The sequence below is a fragment of the Ahaetulla prasina genome, chromosome 2, assembly GCF_028640845.1.
Source record: "Ahaetulla prasina isolate Xishuangbanna chromosome 2, ASM2864084v1, whole genome shotgun sequence".
Lineage (NCBI taxonomy): Eukaryota > Metazoa > Chordata > Lepidosauria > Squamata > Colubridae > Ahaetulla > Ahaetulla prasina.
The window spans coordinates 79565747-79585492 of record NC_080540.1 but is presented as its reverse complement, the minus strand read 5'-3'; the positions used below and the strand labels follow the sequence as shown (position 1 = coordinate 79585492).

The 19746-nt window shown below is 38.5% G+C and overlaps 2 protein-coding genes across 2 annotated transcripts in view; both read right to left on the bottom strand.

Moving 5' to 3' along the window:
* Positions 1-128: 128 nt before the first annotated feature.
* Positions 129-7657, bottom strand: C2H3orf62 (chromosome 2 C3orf62 homolog). Its single transcript, XM_058166143.1, has 3 exons — positions 5725-7657; positions 4460-4554; positions 129-3779 (listed from the first exon to the last, which is right to left on the bottom strand). Exons 1-3 carry the CDS (start codon positions 6144-6146, stop codon positions 3631-3633), a joined length of 666 nt encoding a protein of 221 aa, XP_058022126.1. The 5' UTR covers positions 6147-7657; the 3' UTR covers positions 129-3630.
* A 202-nt stretch (positions 7658-7859) lies between these two features.
* USP4 (ubiquitin specific peptidase 4) overlaps positions 7860-19746 on the bottom strand; it is a 50399-nt gene continuing 38512 nt past the window's right edge. Inside the window, exons 19-22 of the mRNA XM_058166138.1 lie at positions 13067-13216; positions 11746-11849; positions 10900-10988; positions 7860-9815 (exon numbers count right to left, since the gene is read on the bottom strand). Of these exons, the coding sequence (XP_058022121.1) occupies positions 9696-9815; positions 10900-10988; positions 11746-11849; positions 13067-13216 (463 nt within the window). The 3' untranslated portion in view covers positions 7860-9695. The remainder of the gene's footprint in view (positions 9816-10899; positions 10989-11745; positions 11850-13066; positions 13217-19746) is intronic.

Here is a 19746-nt window from a genome sequence, read left to right as displayed (position 1 = left end):
AAGTTCCTTGACAGCTAGGGCTTAACCCCACTACATTTGAGAAACTACCTATCCTTAAAGACTTGAATTTTGGTGGAATTTGGTTATTTAGATGTTCAAGTTACTAGAAAGTCTTGGAGCTTGGCCAAGAGCTGGATGAAGAGTCACCTTTTCCTTTCTAACTTTTCTCCTGTCATCTAGGTAAACACAGTAACTGAATGCTGTTACCAAAATGGAAAATAAATAAATTTCACTGTAGTAAATATCACTCACTAGAATAACTTGGGTTTTAATTTTAGAATGGAATGCTAGTAAAGTATGGATTAGAATCAGATAAATTCATCTTTTTATTGAGATACGTTTTTGATGGATTTTAGATCTACGGTATAGAAAATGGGCTTCAGATCTTAAACTAATCCATCTTAAGGGACAAGCATTTAAAGCTTTAACATGTATATGAAATAAGATTCTTTATTAATTATGTTCATAGCTTTTGGAGTAAAGAGTGTTGTGTGTATAATCAAGACGATACATGTTTCTGAGTTCACAAGGCTAAAGGCAGGTTGACTGAATCATTTTCCTTAGGTACCACCCAAAAATTATACGTGGCTGTGGCTTGTTGTCAAACTGTGACACTAAAGTAGCAGCACATTAAAAGACGAGTTAATTTTTTTTTAACAGTGTGGTGTAATTACAGCATTTCCAATATTTCCTGTTATAATTTTTCAGAATATCATTGGCCTTGATCTACAGGCTGCAGCCCCATGAATTTCCCAACCAGTGAGACCTTAGCTGAGAGTTCTGAGAATTGATACGCATGCAGTTGTTGAATTATGCTATATCGTGGTTCTGTGCATCAGCAGAATAACAAGAGTTCATTACAGCTGTGAAATGGCAGTGCTATATAGCAAGGAAAATGAATAAACCCATGAATCACAGGGTCCCAACGGAAACCTGTGGGGATGCATGTTATATGTAATACCTTTCCAATCCTTTTTCTGTCACAGACTAAAAACAGGAATGAGAAGAGGTCTCTTTTCATTGTTCCTTAACTCTACCCAAGGTTGAGCAGCTTGGGGGGTGGGGGGGAATTATGAAGAAGGTGAGGGTTAAGACTTTTCTCCTCTCAGATTGTTCAGCTTACTGCAAACACTGCTTTGAAACCCTCTCCTCCCCCGCCCCATCCAAGATAGCAATGGGAAATATTTGGTCCATAGGCCATGTCCAAGTCTCCATCCCCCTTCATCAGAACCAATAACCAATAAGAACCAATAAGATATTACCTGAAGGGTTTGAAAGCAGTGTTTGCAGTAAGCTGAACATATATATATATATCTCCATGCTTTGTTTCTTCTGCTGTAGGCAAGGTTTTTCTGTTTTAGATTCACAAGCTTAATTCTATCTCTGCTGTGGCCAGCAGAGCTGGCAGCAGATTCTGACAGTGAGGAGGTTGGGGAGGAATGTGGGCCAGTCCTGGAGTCTGGGGAAGGCTCGGACAAGGGCTCTGCATTGGAGGCAGAGAGGGGGCCAGGGCCATCTGGTAGTTATGTGCTGCCTCCAGAATCTGACATCAGTGAAGCAGAAGAACAGTGTGAGCCTGTTCCCAGTGGGCACATGCACAGAGCTGCCAGAAGGCAAGAACAATTAAGAAAAAAAAGGGTGACTCGGGAGTAAGGCTTGGAGATGATTGGCCCCTCCCATAAGACATAAAAGAGGAGCAAACGGATGTGAGCCTTTGCAGGAAGCAGTTAGTTCATATAGTCAATTCAAGCTCTGAAAACTCCATTTGACTCTGTGCTCCATTTGGCCTTGCAAAACTAACTGACAATTAGGTCTCTGGCAGAGTTTCAACCTGAAAGACTGTGTCAACTCGAGCAGACATCTGTCAGAATCTTCACAGACTGTTTGTGAATCATTACGGCTGTGAATGGCCATATTCACAGCCATCTTAATAAAAGAGGTTTTTGGGGACTAAGATTGTGATTTATGATTTCTCAGGAAGCCTAGGTTAGAACAATCTCATATCTCACATACGAAGATAATTTATTCTGTAATTAAGGTGTGAAAATTGCTTACTTTTTTTACTTTATCTAGTCTAGACTCATTTAAAGTCTATTTTATACAACCAAATATTTTTTCAGCAGTAGTGCAACTTGATTTGCATCTCAGTGCCATTTCCTCATAAAGAAAGTAGAAAGCCTCACCTCTCAAAAACTTGAAAAACGTCCATGAACTCTTTTTTATTGCATGTCTGGGTTGATGGGTACAGTTATTCATCTGGTCCAGATTCATAGCTAAGGCCCTACTTAAGTTACACTTCAGTAGTACAGATTTTTATATGATATATAAACAAATTCATTCTATGCTAGTGTGCTCATATCAAATAATTATATGTCCTTATATCAAATGATTTAAGAAGAACTTGAAGAAAGTGGCATTCTAAAGATTGAATATTTACTGAAAAATAATAAAAATATATGTAAGGTATCTGAAGTATAGATAAATATATATAAAATATCCATCTTCCTGGTAATCATAAAGCAAATCACTGATACGATGGACTCAATTCTACAGCCTTTTTTGTGATGGTCATTAAGCAAATGCTGTAGTCATAAAGCCACCACTCCAGTTATTAAACAAATGTCACAGTCATTAAGTGAACCGATAGTTCACTATGGGGTGCTTTTGAAAAAAAAATGGAAGTAAACAGTTTCGGCAAAACAGCCATAAATTGTGGTCACGTGACCCAGGATGCTATAAACAGCCATAAATGCAGGGCACTCAAAATGAAGTTATGTAACTCACACTGTGTGTGTGTGTGTGTGTGTTTCTGTTACAAAGGAGTTGTAAATATCTTTGGGGGAGGGGGTCCTGCTGGAACTTTGAACAGTCATTAAATGACCAGTCCTAAATCGAGGACTTACCTGTATTTGCTTTGTATGAAGAGAGACATGTCACAAAAAGTCAGTTGCAATGGTTGCCAACAATTGAGCTAGAAACCAAGCTACAGGTAAAGAACATCCTGATGCCTACTTTTTTTCTTCAATGGTCAATAATAGTATTTTATCCCCCAAAAGGCTATGATAATATGTGAAAGCTAAAAACCCACCAAATCTTTAATTTCATTCCAAATAAAAATTTTAGGCAGTTTGGAAGGTGGAGGGTGTTCTTTTAAACTACACATTTATGATCACCATGAATTACACATTTTTTTCTCTCCTTTCCTGTCTGACATGAAAGCAGATGTGTGGCTTGCTTCCCTAGAGAAAACCATGGAGTAAATCATCAACAAGATCCTACCATTAATGAATCTTTAGATAAAAGAAATAGATTATTTCATTCCACCGCCAGTTTTTTTATTAGCGTTTATCTGTTTTGTGTTTCCTTCTGTGAAACTCGTCCCATCATTATGTCACAAGATGGCTTATAGGCAGTATCTTTTTTTGCAATGGAAACTTACTTTGAAGGGCAAAGCAAAAGCAGTAGCATTTGATTGACCTACTGTTCATTATCCTACAGAGAAGAAAAAATAAACTCCATGCCAATATTGTAAGTTGCTTATTTTAATTGTGCATCTGGTCAGGATTGCTTGCATGGTTTAAAAATGTTACTAACAAATCTTAAAAATAGCTCACACTTTACACCACCTGCCTAGTGAAGCTGGTGCAAGGTGGAGCTGTTTAATCTGTATTCCTCTTCCATATCCAACAAGGTTTCAATGATAGCTTCATCTTCAGGGCTGTGTTCTAGGACCTTTCTGAAAGTGTTCCTCTCACCCAGATGGACAGCTGAGGATTCATCTACAGAAAAAAAAAATTGCATAAAAGACTGGTAACTTGCTCCAGATCCTTCAAAATATCAGAATGATGTTTTCTTTGCTCATTCTGAAGAAACTAAAGAGTTTCAAATTGAATTCCAATTGTCCAAACGTGAGAATGTAATCAAGACAGCAGTTATAAAGCCACCACTCCAGTTATTAAGTATTTGGTATTCATTTTTTTAAATTTGGTATTTATTTGTATTTGATATTCATTTTTTTCTCTTAACGATTACAATAGCTCTTCTCACATCTTCTGTAATAGTGTTTGCTATTTCAAATATGGATGAGATATATTTGGGGGGCATGCAGGTTTGTGAAAAGCTAATGAACTAGAGCAAGAATCTAACACACACATTTATGGAAACAAGTTCTAAAGGAGGATGCCTTCCCATCACATATTTCTATCTTCCCACTTTTAAGGTTGTGCTTTTCAAGCCAATGCAAAATTAGCTATTGCTATTTTTCAGAGCATGGCTTTTTTTAAAAATTCCTTATCTTGCATTCATTTTGTGCTTGACATCTATATTAAAACAATATAAATTAATAAATCTGCAGAAAACCTGATGTGCATATTCTTTTTGCTTCTTTAAGCGTGCAGGGCCAATTCCCTTCATAGAACCAGTTTAAAAAGAGCTATGGAACAGAGGAAATCTTGCTTACCAGCAGACATATCTTCATGATCCTTTGGATTCTCTGGAGGAACATCACAGGAAATTATGTTTGTTTCTGACTTCATGGATCGTTCATCAGTTTTGCTGAACAGCATAAAAACATCTTAACTGAACACTAGACCAGGGCATTTCCCATTGTAAGAGAAACATTTGAAAATAAGCCAACCAATTTCACAAACTAAAATGAAATTTATCCCAGTATTCAAGTACTAGGGATGTCTCAATTTTCAGTTATGCTATCCAAATTCATTTTGTACATTAACGCATAAGCCCATTGTGCCTAGGAAGGTATAAAGCTGTCTTCCCGAGCACTTTCCCAAACTGCCTTTTTGATATCTTCTTGGTTTTACCCTAACATATTTTTATATACAATTTTTTAAAACTTCATCATCCTGAAAATAAAAGCTTTTGAAAAAAATAAATGCTTCTTAGTTTGAATTTGGCTATTGGGAATTCTGGTGATCTCTATTAAAATACAAACCAGGAAACTTTTGCCTCTATTCTCTTACCATAACAAATACCTGCTCTATTGGTTTTTTTTTAACATGTGGCTTGCTCTTTGAATAATGATCATGATGACGGGAACTAATAAAAATAGAATACCAATGAAATACGCAATAATTTTAAAAAGTTATGTAATGATTGTGCCATTTATTTAGGAGCCTTTTGACATCTTTATCCTTCAGTCTACGAGCAACTGTGGTGTGATGGGTATGATCAATTCCATCTTGTATGCTATGGATGTCCACATTTCACAGAATAAGGAATATTGATTCAAAGGACTGGACATGTTTACCTCCACGGAGAAAGAGAACACTCTAGGAAGTTTTGAGCTCAAACCTGTCCTCTTAAGGATATCTTGCAAAGCCTACCTTCTTAAAATAGCATCTTAGTGATTGAGATTTCATCTGGAAACTGATACAAGTTCATCCTGTTTCAGTTTACATTGAATAAAAATATATTTGCCTGCTGGTAGGAGACCAATATGGAGTTTACTCATTTTCTCTTGGTAATATATTCCAGAGTTAATGAGCTGAGTGAGATAGCAAATTTTGACCAGCAAATTAGGTTATGGTATAAATATACTATAATTTTGCTTTGCGTTGTTTTTTACTATTTGATCTTGGGCACCAAAATGCCTGGAGTCAGTTCTAGAATCTACTCTGTTTTTGATTAGCAGGAGCCAAAGTCATCAAAACAAATTCAGATGCTGCTCATAATATCACAAATCAAGCCTGTGATGGCAAAGCATACCTTACTTGTCCTTTCTTCCATCTTTCACTGTCTTGTAGGCTGATAAAATACTGCTTGTCAGCCATAAAGATTGGGGCATGCAACCATGTATTTTCCTTGCTCATCAGTGGTTCCCGTTTGGTACATGTAATAGTCGAGGTTACCGCCACTGGAAAAAGATTTGACCTAAGGAGAGGATTCTCTTTTTCAGGAGAAGAGACTGCTGAAGATGGCTGGGGGCAATACACAGTAGGCGATATTACCTCTCCCTTAGAATGAAAGATATCTACATTAGGGGGTGTAGAAAGTTGCACTATTGGCAAATCAGAGTCCTGGTTGTTGCTGGTATCTTGAGAAGGAAGGAAAGGAATGGACAGATCTTCCATTGCTCGATCAATAGCTGCTGCTAGCTCCTTACGGCATCTACTTAACTTTTCAGACATCTCACCTGAAAGAGAAAAATAGTGAATTGTCCAGAAGTCTGATTACTTATAGAAAGTTGTAATTGGAGCAAGCTTTTAATATTCCTGTGCCAGTCCCCTCCCAAAACCAGTAGACTGGTACTCCTTTGGTTGGTCATTCATCTCAAAATATAAAATTGGGAGGATTTATACCTCACACTGAGCCATGGCTTTCAACGTAATAGTAAACTAAAGCATTTTGTCAATGAAAAGCTATTTTAGCCTAAATGCCAGTATTTGGACATGGCATAGATAGATACCATTTAGGATTTGTGCAAGCCACACTTTATAACATATAGGCTGTGAAAATTGCAAAAATTGATTTATAAAAATCCAGATAAAAGCAGTTTGGGGAGCAGGTAACTTACAAACCTTCATTAAACAGAGACAGTACATTATTAACCACGTTTTTTGGCTTAATTCTTATCTGATCATAGCCATATCACATTCATATTGGTACTGTTGTTTAGCAATGTCTGAACCAGGTCACTTTGATCTCTCCCACTCTTCCTCAATATTTGGAGGACACCCATCTCCCCCATAGTGATTTGCTGAACTATGACTAAGTTGATACATGAGTGCATATCTTTACAACAGATCTACTTCTGAGTATAGCATAAACACAGAGAGATAAATTTTAGTTTTCTCTAGTTCTCCCTAAAATACTTCTGGAAGTAAATTCAGAAGTTATAAACTTTGACCAAGAAATCAAGGCTTCATATCTTCTCCCAGGCACTAAACCGGTTGAGATAGCCTGACTCAATCATTACCTATCAGATAAATAATGAGAAAGGAAAAAAAAGAATCATAAACAACCCTCTCAGCAACTTTAATTGATCACAACTGCTGTAAGACTTATTAATGATGCGTCTAAGCTTTGTGAATATTTTAACAAGGTCTTTTTTGAAGTGCTCATCTGCAACTTATCTTAATATTGTGTTGCTTCAACAATCTTTCCTGAAGTTTTGCTTTCTCTAGAAATCCCATAATGTGTTCGTAAGATACAAATATCTAAGCAACCTGGTTGTGATGATATTATCAAAATGTGAGGGATGCCTAATCTACATTAAGGTTTTTATAAGCCAGTGCCCCTTGTAATCCAAGTTTGGGATCCACCAGACCTGTTTATGAAGGCTTCCCAATTTCAAGGCAAGTACAAGATAAAAGAGCAATTGCACAAATCCTTTTGTTTAGCAAGAAAGTCATAGGCTGAATTGAAAGCTCCCCAGCTAAGAGCTTGGTGCCCCTCCTCTCCCTGTGGAAGGTTTCAACTGTCACGGAACCTTTGTTTCTACTAGAACTTTCCTCCAAGATGGGACTTACTGCTTTCCAATGACAATTTATTATTAATAAATTAATATTACTTATTTAGTTAATAAAGGAATTATTTTCTTATTTGAATCTGATAAACCTAATCAGGACTGATCTGGATGAATATTAAAAAGAAATATTGTCTTTATTGTTTGTCCCAGTGCTTCAGAAATTACTGCATATAACTCAATTTTGTAAGCCTATTTCAGACTATTCTTTTTATTAGTCATAAATGGCCTCAGTTAGATGACGGTCTTAAAACTGTAAAAGGATTGATGAATCTTCCTAGGAAGTGAGATAAGTAGATTTAAGTCAAGCCAAATTCTTAGTAAGATTAATTCTCCACACAGAAATACCAAGAGTACATACTTTGTGCAATCCGTTCCTCTTTATTTTATTCTTTTATCTTTACACAGTAAAACAATCCAGTGCTAGTCTAAAAGTGATCTTGATACTATACAATATGTACACATCAGCTAGGATTCAGCCTAGTCAGAGGCAAATCAAGATTCCTAATACCATTTGTACAGCATTTAGAAGAAACTTACTTCAATGTACTTACTCTCTGATCATACTTAAAAACAGTGTAGATTTTTGCTTCAATATGCAACAGAAATATATAAGGTTATATTTAATTATAAATTGCTTTTTGCATTTAAATATTTATCTCTCCAAATGTTACATTTAAAAGAAATTAAAACCTAGAAAAACAGAAAAATGCAAAACCATAAAATGTAATTTGACATTAGCATTTAAATAATTCCAGCCCCTTTTCTCTGTCCCTTATGTGCAAGAAAAAATACGCAGTTGAAATAAAACCTCAAACCAGTTTAAAAATCTGGAAGCATAGGCAACTCAACCAAATAATCATTTCAGTGCTTTAGAAGAATCACCTGCAAATCTATATCATAATCATTGGAAGATTGACTGTGAACAGAATAAAGCTGACAGCAATGATTCTTCCTCTGCTAAAATCTACAGAGAATACTTATTCACATCTAATAAATTCTGCTAAAATAATGTTGGATCACTGGTGACTATAGCTTGTGGAACTGCAGAGAAAAGTCTATGTAAAATTTATTTGTGAAAGAAATGATTCTCAGTGTTAAATGAATTCTTGAAACATACCGTCCAACAGCAAAAGGAAATAATTTCATGAGGTATTAATATGATTTCAAAGCCATTTCCATTAATAACAAATCTCTTCATTACAATGTGGCATTCCAGAGGATTACTGAAAACTCTCTTAGTTTATATAAATAAGCTACTACCAAAGTACATTAAGACTTAGTGAAAAGGATATGGATCAAAAAGAGAACAGCAGGGCTATTTTTCTTTGGTAACTTTTAGTTGATCTGGAAATGGCTAAACAAAAGGGAAATTACCCAAATAAGTAGGAATAAAATGTCAGGAAACAAAATGAATGGGTTGAAACACATCCAAAGTAATTGGATATTTTGTGTGGCCTTCATAAGAGAAAGGGATTGAGATCTATATACGGTGCTGATAAAACATTGCATAAATGTAGAGAGAAGGTGTCAAATGAACATAAAGCATTGCTATCAGATGAATATAAAGAATAGGGTTTCTGAATATTGCTACAGGAAAGGGATATTATCTGTATATTAATCATATAGGATTGCTTTACTGGCATTGAGCCTGAAAACATGGAAACTATTTTTTGAAATACTTCTTAAAAGATAATTTTTGGATGGGAGACTTTGGGCCAGGAGAAATACTTTCTCAAAAAAGCAGTCTGATCATGACATGTCCAAAAGGGATTGACATAATGTTGTGGTAATATGTGCTAACCAAGACTGAAGCTGATGTCCATATGTTGCACTTCTGCAGTACTCGGGTATCTCTCAGATTGTACACTTTACACAATGCATGAAACTAAATATATTTCTTTCACTGAAAACCAATTTGAGGTTGCAAACCAACACAGCCATCTTTTTAACATGCATAGCTTCAGTCATATAGTAGCTCTTAATCCACACAATCTTCATAATACAAAGTCAGATTTAGACGTCTTATTGAACAGTTAAGATAGAATTTGATTAAAAACTCTTAGGTTAAAGAGTATGCCCAAGTTTGCCAACTTATTGTTTCCTCTATTTATTTTTCAGTGCTGAGGGCTCTTGTGTTGTCAAGTAGCCCTACAGGGGTTCAAAATAAGTCCTCAGATGTATTTTCATATTGGAGATTAACCACACAAATTCAGTTAGTATCCATGCCATCACATTCTTCAGATTCTGGTTCCATGCTTGGGCAAAAAGAATGGCTCCCCTTGAGCTTGACATCTCTGCGTTGGTAAAACAGTACATATGCTGCCTTTGTCTGAAAGAAAGCAATTGAAAAATATTTTTAAAAAATCAATACCTAACAGAAAAATTATAATCAAGCTAGCCTATAAAGCCCCAGAACTCAGACCTCTGAAATATTCACATACCTAGATAGAAGTCTTGACATCTTTTTTGGAAGCCTCATCTAATGAATTGAGGCTACTACCTACCACAGGACCAAAGTCCTTAGAATCGGAAGGACCAAGGACTCATTGATAATCTTGCTAAGGTTGAGTTTGATTCCGCTGCTTCCATTCATTCCATATTGCAAGCCTCCTCCTTCAAGGTGAGTGCCATCCCAACTAGTTACTAGAGCTGACAGAGGACCCTTCTGAACAAACAATAACCTTCCTTCTTAAGGTTCAACCTGAGCCAAATCACAACAGCCTCCTGCTTTCATTGACTAAATAATCATCGACTCTCTGCCTTCATCTCCCAAATTTTGCAGGGAGTTTAGAATTGTAATTGTTGATGGTACAAACTGCTGAATGCTGTTGAGAGGTCAGATAAGACCAGAAAAAGTACACTCTTCAAATCCAAGTCACAATAAAGGTAATTTAATGGAACAACAAATGACATTTCCATCTTATTATTGGAGTGAATTCAGAAAGAAAAAGGACTCTAGGCAATCTATTTCCTCTAGGGTTCCCCTTAGCGGACTCTTCAACAGTTCTTAACAATCTTCTCCCCAAAAAGGAAGATGGATATTGGAGATTGCATAGTAGTTGACTAAAACAGCTGTGTAGACTTGTTAGCATCAGTATCCCCAAAGAAATGCTGACCATTCCCAGACCCAGCCCATTAAAGATCCCTTGATCACCTGAAGAAGCAAGAAGGAGCATGACACAATCAAGAAAATAGTGGAGTCATGCATCCTATCACTTAATCAGTGCACAGGTTGAGAGGTTAGTTTGAGGAATTGCAGCTAACCCCCTGTTACTATTGGGTTTTAGGTGAATTCTCTTTTCTGTTGAAAATAAGTTGTAATGCCATTTTAACTTGCTACTCTGATTTAACAGCTGCATTTTTTAAATTCCAGAAGTTAGCAGGAAAAGGTTTTATTTATTTGAAATACTTACCACTATTTGTTCTTCAGAAGCTAGAGATACATTGCTATCATCAAAGTAGTACCATTTTCCATTGATTTTATTCTTAGCATATGCAGTATCTGACAGGTAAACAAATGCAAGAGAAAAATATAATGACATGCTTTAAAAATACAGTCTGAGTTTTGCAAACACAGATAGTCTCTAACACTGTTAAAGAAGTGTAAAGGAATTCCTTCCCTTTTACTACAGTTGGCAACCATGAATAAATAATTATATAAGAAAACCCACTCAGCACTTTAATGAATCACTGGTGAGGGAAAGGGAAGCTTTACACTTCGATTTTTAAAACTATTACACAATCATTACATGCTTAATTAATAGATTAAAAGTTAAACACATTCAGTAACAACCTGCAAACTGCCTAGATGCACTGAACGCTTTTTCATGGGACTTTTACCAGTGTTATTAAACTCATGAAAACTTATTAAACTGATTTAAATATCATCTGAAGACTCATAACAATATTTTTATTGAAGATATATAACAAACAGCAGCTTCAGAAAAGGGGAACTTTATGATACAACCCTCCCCCCACCAAATCCCAGTAATCTATTTAACAGACATTAACTAGAGCATTTTAACTGAGGTTGGAAATTTGTTTCTTGTCTACAAAGTTGACAATTCAGTGTTCTTGTTGCATTGCTTCTATTAGCTTTGAAGGGCAGGTCTCAATGAACCAAACCCAGAAGCCTGCAATGGGTTATATTAAGTTTCAAAAATCCTTACTTTAATCTTGGATATTGCTGAGAAGACATATTTTGAACTTTTGCAGAGGGGGGGGGGGCGGGGGCGGGGAAGAAAGCATGAATTACTCACAGTGCCCTACACCCAAGCCTCCATAGTGATTGGAAACAGCAATTAAGTCATATACATATGGGCTTGCTGCTGGATCACAAACGAACTCAGACATGTTCAAATCCCTACAAAGAAGTCACAAAGAACAACGTTGTGGCAAAAAAACATGCTAATACCTTAAAGACAATCTATTTCCAAAACCAGTTTTAAAATTATTCATCCAAAACCACCAAGAGTCACAATATTGCCGATTACCCACAATGTTCCTGAATAATTCTGTGATACATTTACACAGACACTACTGCCTCACTGAAGAAAATACTTTAATATAATCATCATTTCATGGTAATCTCTGCAAATGTATTTTATTTTATTTTTTGCTACAACCACATGAGCAACAATGGCAGGCTCTCTGGAGTAGTCTCTGGAAAATTTATAACAGGGCTGGGAAAGAGATATTTATACTAAGAATTTATTCTGTATTGTTACAAATAGTTACAGATAAAAGACATATAGACACTGCGTGTAATTAGAATTCTTTCAAGTAAGGTCAAGGTTGAGAGGAAGCAAATTCTCACTGAGATTCAAAGAAACGCTCTTAGACCTAGTATAATCTTTCCAAAATACTTTCCCACAAAAATATAGATACAGAGAACATATACTGACAAGGGCCTGTTTGAGTTACAGTCCTCAACGTTACATGAAATCATAATGTAACCAGACATGACTGTGTGTGTTATCACGTTTTTTTTAAATATGTATAATTAACCTGATACAGAGGAAAAATCAGTTTCTGTTTCCAAGTATATTGACCAAGAGAAACATTTAATTTTTCATTTAACTTACTGTGAGCATATTAGGAAAAACATTTTATTTAATTTGTTAAATTATATTCCAAATGTATAAATTACTGAATTACCAGAGTAGAGGAAAGTAACATTTTGCCGAATAAAATATACATTGAGATATGGTTCCAAAATACAGCCAAGATGTGCTCAGGTTAAAGATCTTTACTACAAGAATATGTGGACACTAATCATGAGAGTCAACCCTAAACAGTTGGACTAGTGAGTTGCCAACCTCAGAGTAATGTAAAACAAAATTAGCACAAAACTCAAAATCCAAATCAAAATAGCTAAAAGGGAGAGGAAGTAGAGCTATACAAAATTCCAGAGTAGAGAAACAAAGCAAGAAAAACGAAGGCATTCAGGAAGATGCTGGCATCAAACTCAGCAACAGGGCACTGTAATTATTTAAGTTGTGAAAAGACTACTTGGACCATCTATTCATAAGAATATCAGGTCTGACCATACCAACATACTAACATTTATGAAAATTTTACCTGATAGGGAAGTCAACTACTGTGTCAAGTTTATCCCTCCAATATCGATTGTATGAAAACCGTTTTAAATGCACTACCAAAATACGTGGCAATGACCAAAGATCAAATTTCTTAGTGGCTTGCTGATGTTTCTTGCAATTAGGACAATACCTGAAACAAATCAAATAGAAATTAAAACAAAAACAAAAGCGTTTGTTGCAGATATTAATTCACTTTATTGGAAAGGAATTAATACTTGTTTAATGAGACTTTCAATTCCATACTTCTGGAAAGATATAGCAATCTCAAGTAAACCAGATAAATCTTTTGGGATCAGATTTTAGTCCACAGTTTTTCTCTATAGGTATAGGTATAGAGCAGGGGTGTCAAACTTGCGATCCACGGGCCAGATGTGTCATGTGCTAGCCACACCCACACCCAGTTTAGCAAAGGGGGGGGGAAGTCTCAATACATCACGTGATGACATGAGTTTGACACCCCTGCTCTATACCTTACAGGAAGAAAACCTATTGGCTTGCTTAGGAGTGGACTTATTTTTAAGATACACAAAAAATCCAGGATCTTATATGTTGCATGGTTGCCTAATCATTTCAAGGAATGCTACAGAAAGAATAATCTGTTGATAAAGGGTCCTGTATTGCTGTGAGAATACAGAATACTTTGAGCAAAGGAAAAGAAATGCATAAGGTACACCACTATTCAGTGCATTTTTAAAAATCATTTTTAAGGGGTAAAGTAATACTAATTAATCTTCATTCTGATTAACGCTTGTCTTCTCACTAATCCCCCAATTCCCATTTAAACTGGAAATAGCCATCAGAATCTACATTTACCAGAAAAATGTAGTAAGGACTTTATCCTCGAAACCAATATCGATTGTATGAAAACCGTTTTAAATGCACTACCAAAATACGTGGCAATGACCAAAGATCAAATTTCTTAGTGGCTTGCTGATGTTTCTTGCAATTAGGACAATACCTGAAACAAATCAAATAGAAATTAAAACAAAAACAAAAGCGTTTGTTGCAGATATTAATTCACTTTATTGGAAAGGAATTAATACTTGTTTAATGAGACTTTCAATTCCATACTTCTGGAAAGATATAGCAATCTCAAGTAAACCAGATAAATCTTTTGGGATCAGATTTTAGTCCACAGTTTTTCTCTATAGGTATAGGTATAGAGCAGGGGTGTCAAACTTGCGGTCCACGGGCCAGATGTGTCATGTGCTAGCCACACCCACACCCAGTTTAGCAAAGGGGGGGAAGTCTCAATACATCACGTGATGACATGAGTTTGACACCCCTGCTCTATACCTTACAGGAAGAAAACCTATTGACTTGCTTAGGAGTAGACTTATTTTTAAGATACACAAAAAATCCAGGATCTTATATGTTGCATGGTTGCCTAATCATTTCAAGGAATGCTACAGAAAGAATAATCTGTTGATAAAGGGTCCTGTATTGCTGTGAGAATACAGAATACTTTGAGCAAAGGAAAAGAAATGCATAAGATACACCACTATTCAGTGCATTTTTAAAAATCATTTTTAAGGGGTAAAGTAATACTAATTAATCTTCATTCTGATTAACGCTTGTCTTCTCACTAATCCCCCAATTCCCATTTAAACTGGAAATAGCCATCAGAATCTACATTTACCAGAAAAATGTAGTAAGGACTTTATCCTCGAAACCAATATATATTGGCCTTGTTTTCAATTATCTTATCTTGTCTGTACTTTTGCTGTTACTGATTTTATTAAGGTTTTACTAAACCTTTAAAAAAATATGAAAAATGCTTTTATATTACATTAAAAGTTATGTTAAATTATCAGTGGAGATTGCACTGTCTTGCATTGTGAAGCTGTCTAGAACAAGGGCTTCTTAATACATGTTTGTAATATGTCTCAAATATAATATTTGTGATAACTGCCCTGCAGTTTTTCTGCTGCATTTTTTTTATTTTATTTTATATAGATTCCCAGAGACATTCTTTAAAAAATGAAGTGGCCATAGCTGAATGGTTTGTTTGAAGATATGCTATCCTGCCCAGAAAAAAAAGTTGATAGGGACTTCCGCTCCGCTTCGTGAAGAAGCAGCTATGATTTAGCTGCTAACTCCCTAGTCTGTAAGCTGTCAGGACATCGTAAATCTGAGTCCGACAGCTGGATTCTTTCCTTCGGGTAAAGGAGGAAAGTTGAGCAATTAGGTTTGAGGTAGAGATGCCCTAATAAGCTTTTAAAGCTTGTGGGAAGTTCTCCTTCTATAACCTGATAAGCTCCTGGCTAGGAGAGGCATTTGCCTTTATGGCGAACAAACGAAGCGTCCAATTTCCACGACAGGAATTGTTTTAATGATGGATTGGAACGTGGACGGAGCAGAAACTGGCGTTCTAGCACCTGTTTGTAAGAAGACTGTGTGCCCCTGAGGATTTATTTGCTGCGAAGATAGGAGAGAAGAAAGCAAATGGCGGTTTTGTGGAATGTGTGTTCTGAAAACGAAAGTAGAAATGCTTACTAACGGCTAGTGTTGAAATAGAAGAAAGAAGATACACAGAAACATACTGACTAAACGGAAGATATGAGAATTTTATGATTTATATTTTTTCTTTTTCTTTGGGATTATACTGATTTAGAAGAAAGATTTTTTGAAATTTTTTCTTTTCTAAATATTTTTTCTTTTCTATTGACCTGTTATTAAGTTATATTTAAAAAAAAAGAAAAAAGAAAAAGGCTTTTAAGCAAATAGTGCTAAAAGTGTGTTGAAAAAGAAGATATATAGGAAGATACTGACTAATTGGAAGAAATGAGAATCTTATGATTTATATTTTTTCTTCTTCCTTGGGATTATAGTGATTTAGAAGATAAGTTTTTTGAAACTTTCTTTTATAATTTTTTTTTTTTTGCTTTCTTTTTCTTGGTCTATTATTAAGTTATCCTTTTTTTTTAAAATGGCTTTTAAGCAAATAGTGCCAAAAGTTATTAAAAACTTTGAAATTTCTTCAGCTCAGATTCAAAAATTAAAAGAAGAAATCAAAAAGGAAGTAAGAAATTTTTTACAGGAGTTTTTAGAGAGTTACTTTTTAGAAATAGATCAAAAATTTGACGAAATAGAGAAAGAGATGTTGGATTTCAAGGAAGTGGTGGAAGAGCAGAAGAGGGAAATGAAAATGGTAAAGGATGCAATTGCGCAAATATTAAGTTCTTGTATTCAGATGCAGGATGATCTTGCAGAATTTAATAAAGCTAATTTAGAGCTGCAAAGGAAAATAGAAGAAATTCAAAAAAATCAAAATAATTGGAACTTAGATAATAAGATGGAAGATATAAAGGCAAAGGTAGATAGGGCAGATGAAGAAAGAGTAATATTACAATATAGATTAATGGAATATGCTATAAGGGTGAGGGGGTTGAAACAAAATAGGAAGGAAAATTTAAAGGAGATTTTTACGCAAGCCTTTGCACAGATAAAGGGTGTGGAGCCAGAAGATTTTGAGATTAATATTGAAAGAATTTATTTATTAATTCTTGGTGGGCAAGACAAAATAGAGTACCTAGGGATGTGGTTATTTATTTTACAACTAAAAAGGTTAGGTATGAAATTTTGCAAGCCTTTTATAACAATAAATTTCAGATATTGGGACAAGATATAAAAATGATGAAGGAAATTCCTCCTAAAATGTTAAGAAACAGAAGGGAATTTGCTTTTTTGGTGGATGAGCTTAAGAAATATTTATTTTATTTATTTTATTATTTAAATTTTTATACCGCCCTTCTCCCGAGGGACTCAGGGCGGTTTACAGCCAGATAAAATGACAGTACTATTACAAAATAAATACTATTAAAATACCACTAAAAAACTTATTCAAATTGGCCGCAATTAAAATTTAGCAAATAATAAAACCCATTAAAAACCCATTCAAAACCCATTTAAAACCCCTTAAAAACCACAATTTTAAAACTAATCCAGTCCTGCGAGATGAACAAATAAGTTTTAAGCTCATGACGGAAGGTTCGGAGGTCCGGAAGTTGACGAAGTCCTGGGGAGTTCGTTCCAGAGGGCGGAGCCCCACAGAGAAGGCCTTCCCTGGGTGTCGCCAGGCGACACTGTTTCGCTGACGGCACCCTGAGGAGTCCCTCTCTGTGAGAGCGCACGGACGGTGAGAGGTATCCGGTAGCAGTAGGCGGTCCCGTAAGTAACCCGGCCCTATGCCATGGAGCGCTTTGAAGGTGTTCACAGAACCTTGAAGCGCACCGGAAGGCCACAGGCAGCCAGTGCAGTCTGCGCAGGATAGGTGTCACACGGGAGCCACGAGGGCTCCTCTATCACCCGCGCAGCTGCATTCTGGACTAACTGAAGCCTCGGATGCTCTTCAAGGGAGCCCCATGTAGAGAGCATTGCAGTAATCCAGGCGAGACGTCACGAGGCGTGGTGACCGTGCACAGGGCATCCCGGTCTAGAAAGGCGCAACTGGCGCACCAGGCGAACCTGGTAAAAAGCTCTCCTGGAGACGGCCGTCAAGTGATCTTCAAATGACAGCCGTTCATCCAGGAGGACGCCCAAGTTGCGCACCCGTTCCATCGGGGCCAATGACTCGCCCCCGACAGTCAGCTGAGGACTCAGCTGACTGTACCGAGATGCCGCATCCACAGCCACTCTGTCTTGGAGGGATTGAGCCTGAGCCTGTTTCTCCCCATCCAGACCCGTGACGGCTTCCAAGCACCGGGACAACACTTGATAGCCGTTGGGGTGGCCCGGTGTGAAAAGTACAGCTGGGTGTCATCAGCGACAGCTGGTACCTCACACGAAGCCACTGATGATCTCACCCAGCGGCTTCATATAGATGTTGAACAGAAGGCGAGAGGATCGACCCTGCGGCACCCCACAAGTGAGGTGTCCCGGAGCCGACCTCTGCCCCCCTGTCAACACCGTCTGCGACCGATCGGAGAGATAGGAGGAGAACCACCGATAAACGGTGCCTCCCACTCCCAATCCCTCCAACCGACGCAGCAGGATACCATGGTCGATGGTATCAAAAGCCGCTGAGAGGTCTAATAGGACCAGGGCAGAGGCATCCCCTATCCCTGGCCTCCAGAGATCATCCACCAACGCGACCAAAGCCGTCTCAGTGCTGTAACCGGGCCGGAAGCCGGACTGGAGCAGGTCTAGATAGACAGTTTCATCCAGGTGCAAGGAAACTGATATGCCACCATACTCTCTACAACCTTCGCCACGAAGGGAAGGTTGGAGACGGACGATAATTACCTAAAACAGCCGGGTCAGGAAGGCTTCTTGAGGAGGGTCTCACCACCGCCTTTTTCAAGGCGGTCGGAAAGACTCCTCCACCAAGGAAGCGCTCATAATAGCCTGGAGCCAGCCTCGTGTCACCTCCTGGTGGCCAGTACCAGCCAGGAGGGCACGGGTCCAGTAAACATGTGGTGGCATTCAACCTCCCCAGCAACCTGTCCATGTCCTCGGAGCGACAGGGTCAAACTCATCCCATAAAGTATCCCCAAGACCACCCTCAGCCGTCTCACCCGCGTCACTGCAATCTTGATCTAGACCTCCAAGCTGAACGATTTTATCGTATAGATAACCGTTAAACTCCTCAGCACGTCCTGCAACGGGTCATCCCGCTCCCCTGATGTAAAGGGAGCGAGTCACCCAAACAGGGCGGCTGGGCGGTTATCTGCCGATGCAATGAGGGAGGAGGCGTAGCTACGCCTCGCTTCCCTCATTGCCACTAGGTAAGCCCTAGTATAGGACTTCACTAGTGTCCGATCAGCCTCCGAACGGCTAGACCTCCAGGAACTCTCTAGGCGTCTTCTCCGGCGCTTCATCCCCCTCAACTCCTCGGAGAACCAAGGAGCCGGTTGGGACCTGCGCCGGGTCAGAGGCCGCAAAGGCACGACCCGGTCTAAGGCCCCCGCCGCGGCCCGTTCCCAGGCCGCAACAAGTTCCTCAGCCGAGCCGTGAGCCAGACCGTCAGGAAATGGCCCAAGCTCCGTCCGGAACCCCTCCGGGTCCATCAGGCGCCTGGGACGGAACCAACGTATCGGCTCCGTCTCCCTGCGGTGGTGAATGGCGGTCAGAAAGTCCAGGCGAAGAAGAGAGTGATCTGACCATGACAAAGGTTCAATGACTATTTCCTTTAAGTCCAGATCTCTCAACCACTGACCAGAGACAAAAACCAAGTCCAGAGTGCCACCCCCGATGTGAGTAGGGCCATCCACTACTTGGGTCAGGTCCAAGGCCGTCATGGAGGCCATGAACTCCCGAGCTGCCGTTGATGACGAGCCGGAAGATGGCAAGTTAAAATCCCCCATGACTAAAAGTCTGGGGGTCTCAACTGCCACTCCAGCCAGCACCTCCAAGAGCTCGGGCAGGGCAGCTGACACGCAGCAAGGAGCCAGGTACGTGATCAGCAAACCCATCTGACACCTATGGCCCCATCTCACAAGGAGGGATTCACACCCGGCAATCTGAGGTACAGTGGTCTCCCTCGGCTCTAGACTCTCTCTAATCACAACCGCCACCCCCCCACCCCTACCCTGAGCCCTCGGCTGATGGAATGCACGGAAGCCCGGCGGGCACATCTCGACAAGGGGCACTCCCCCTTCCGTGCCCAGCCAGGTTTCCGTAACGCCTATAAGGTCCGCAGCGCCCCCCTGAATAAGATCG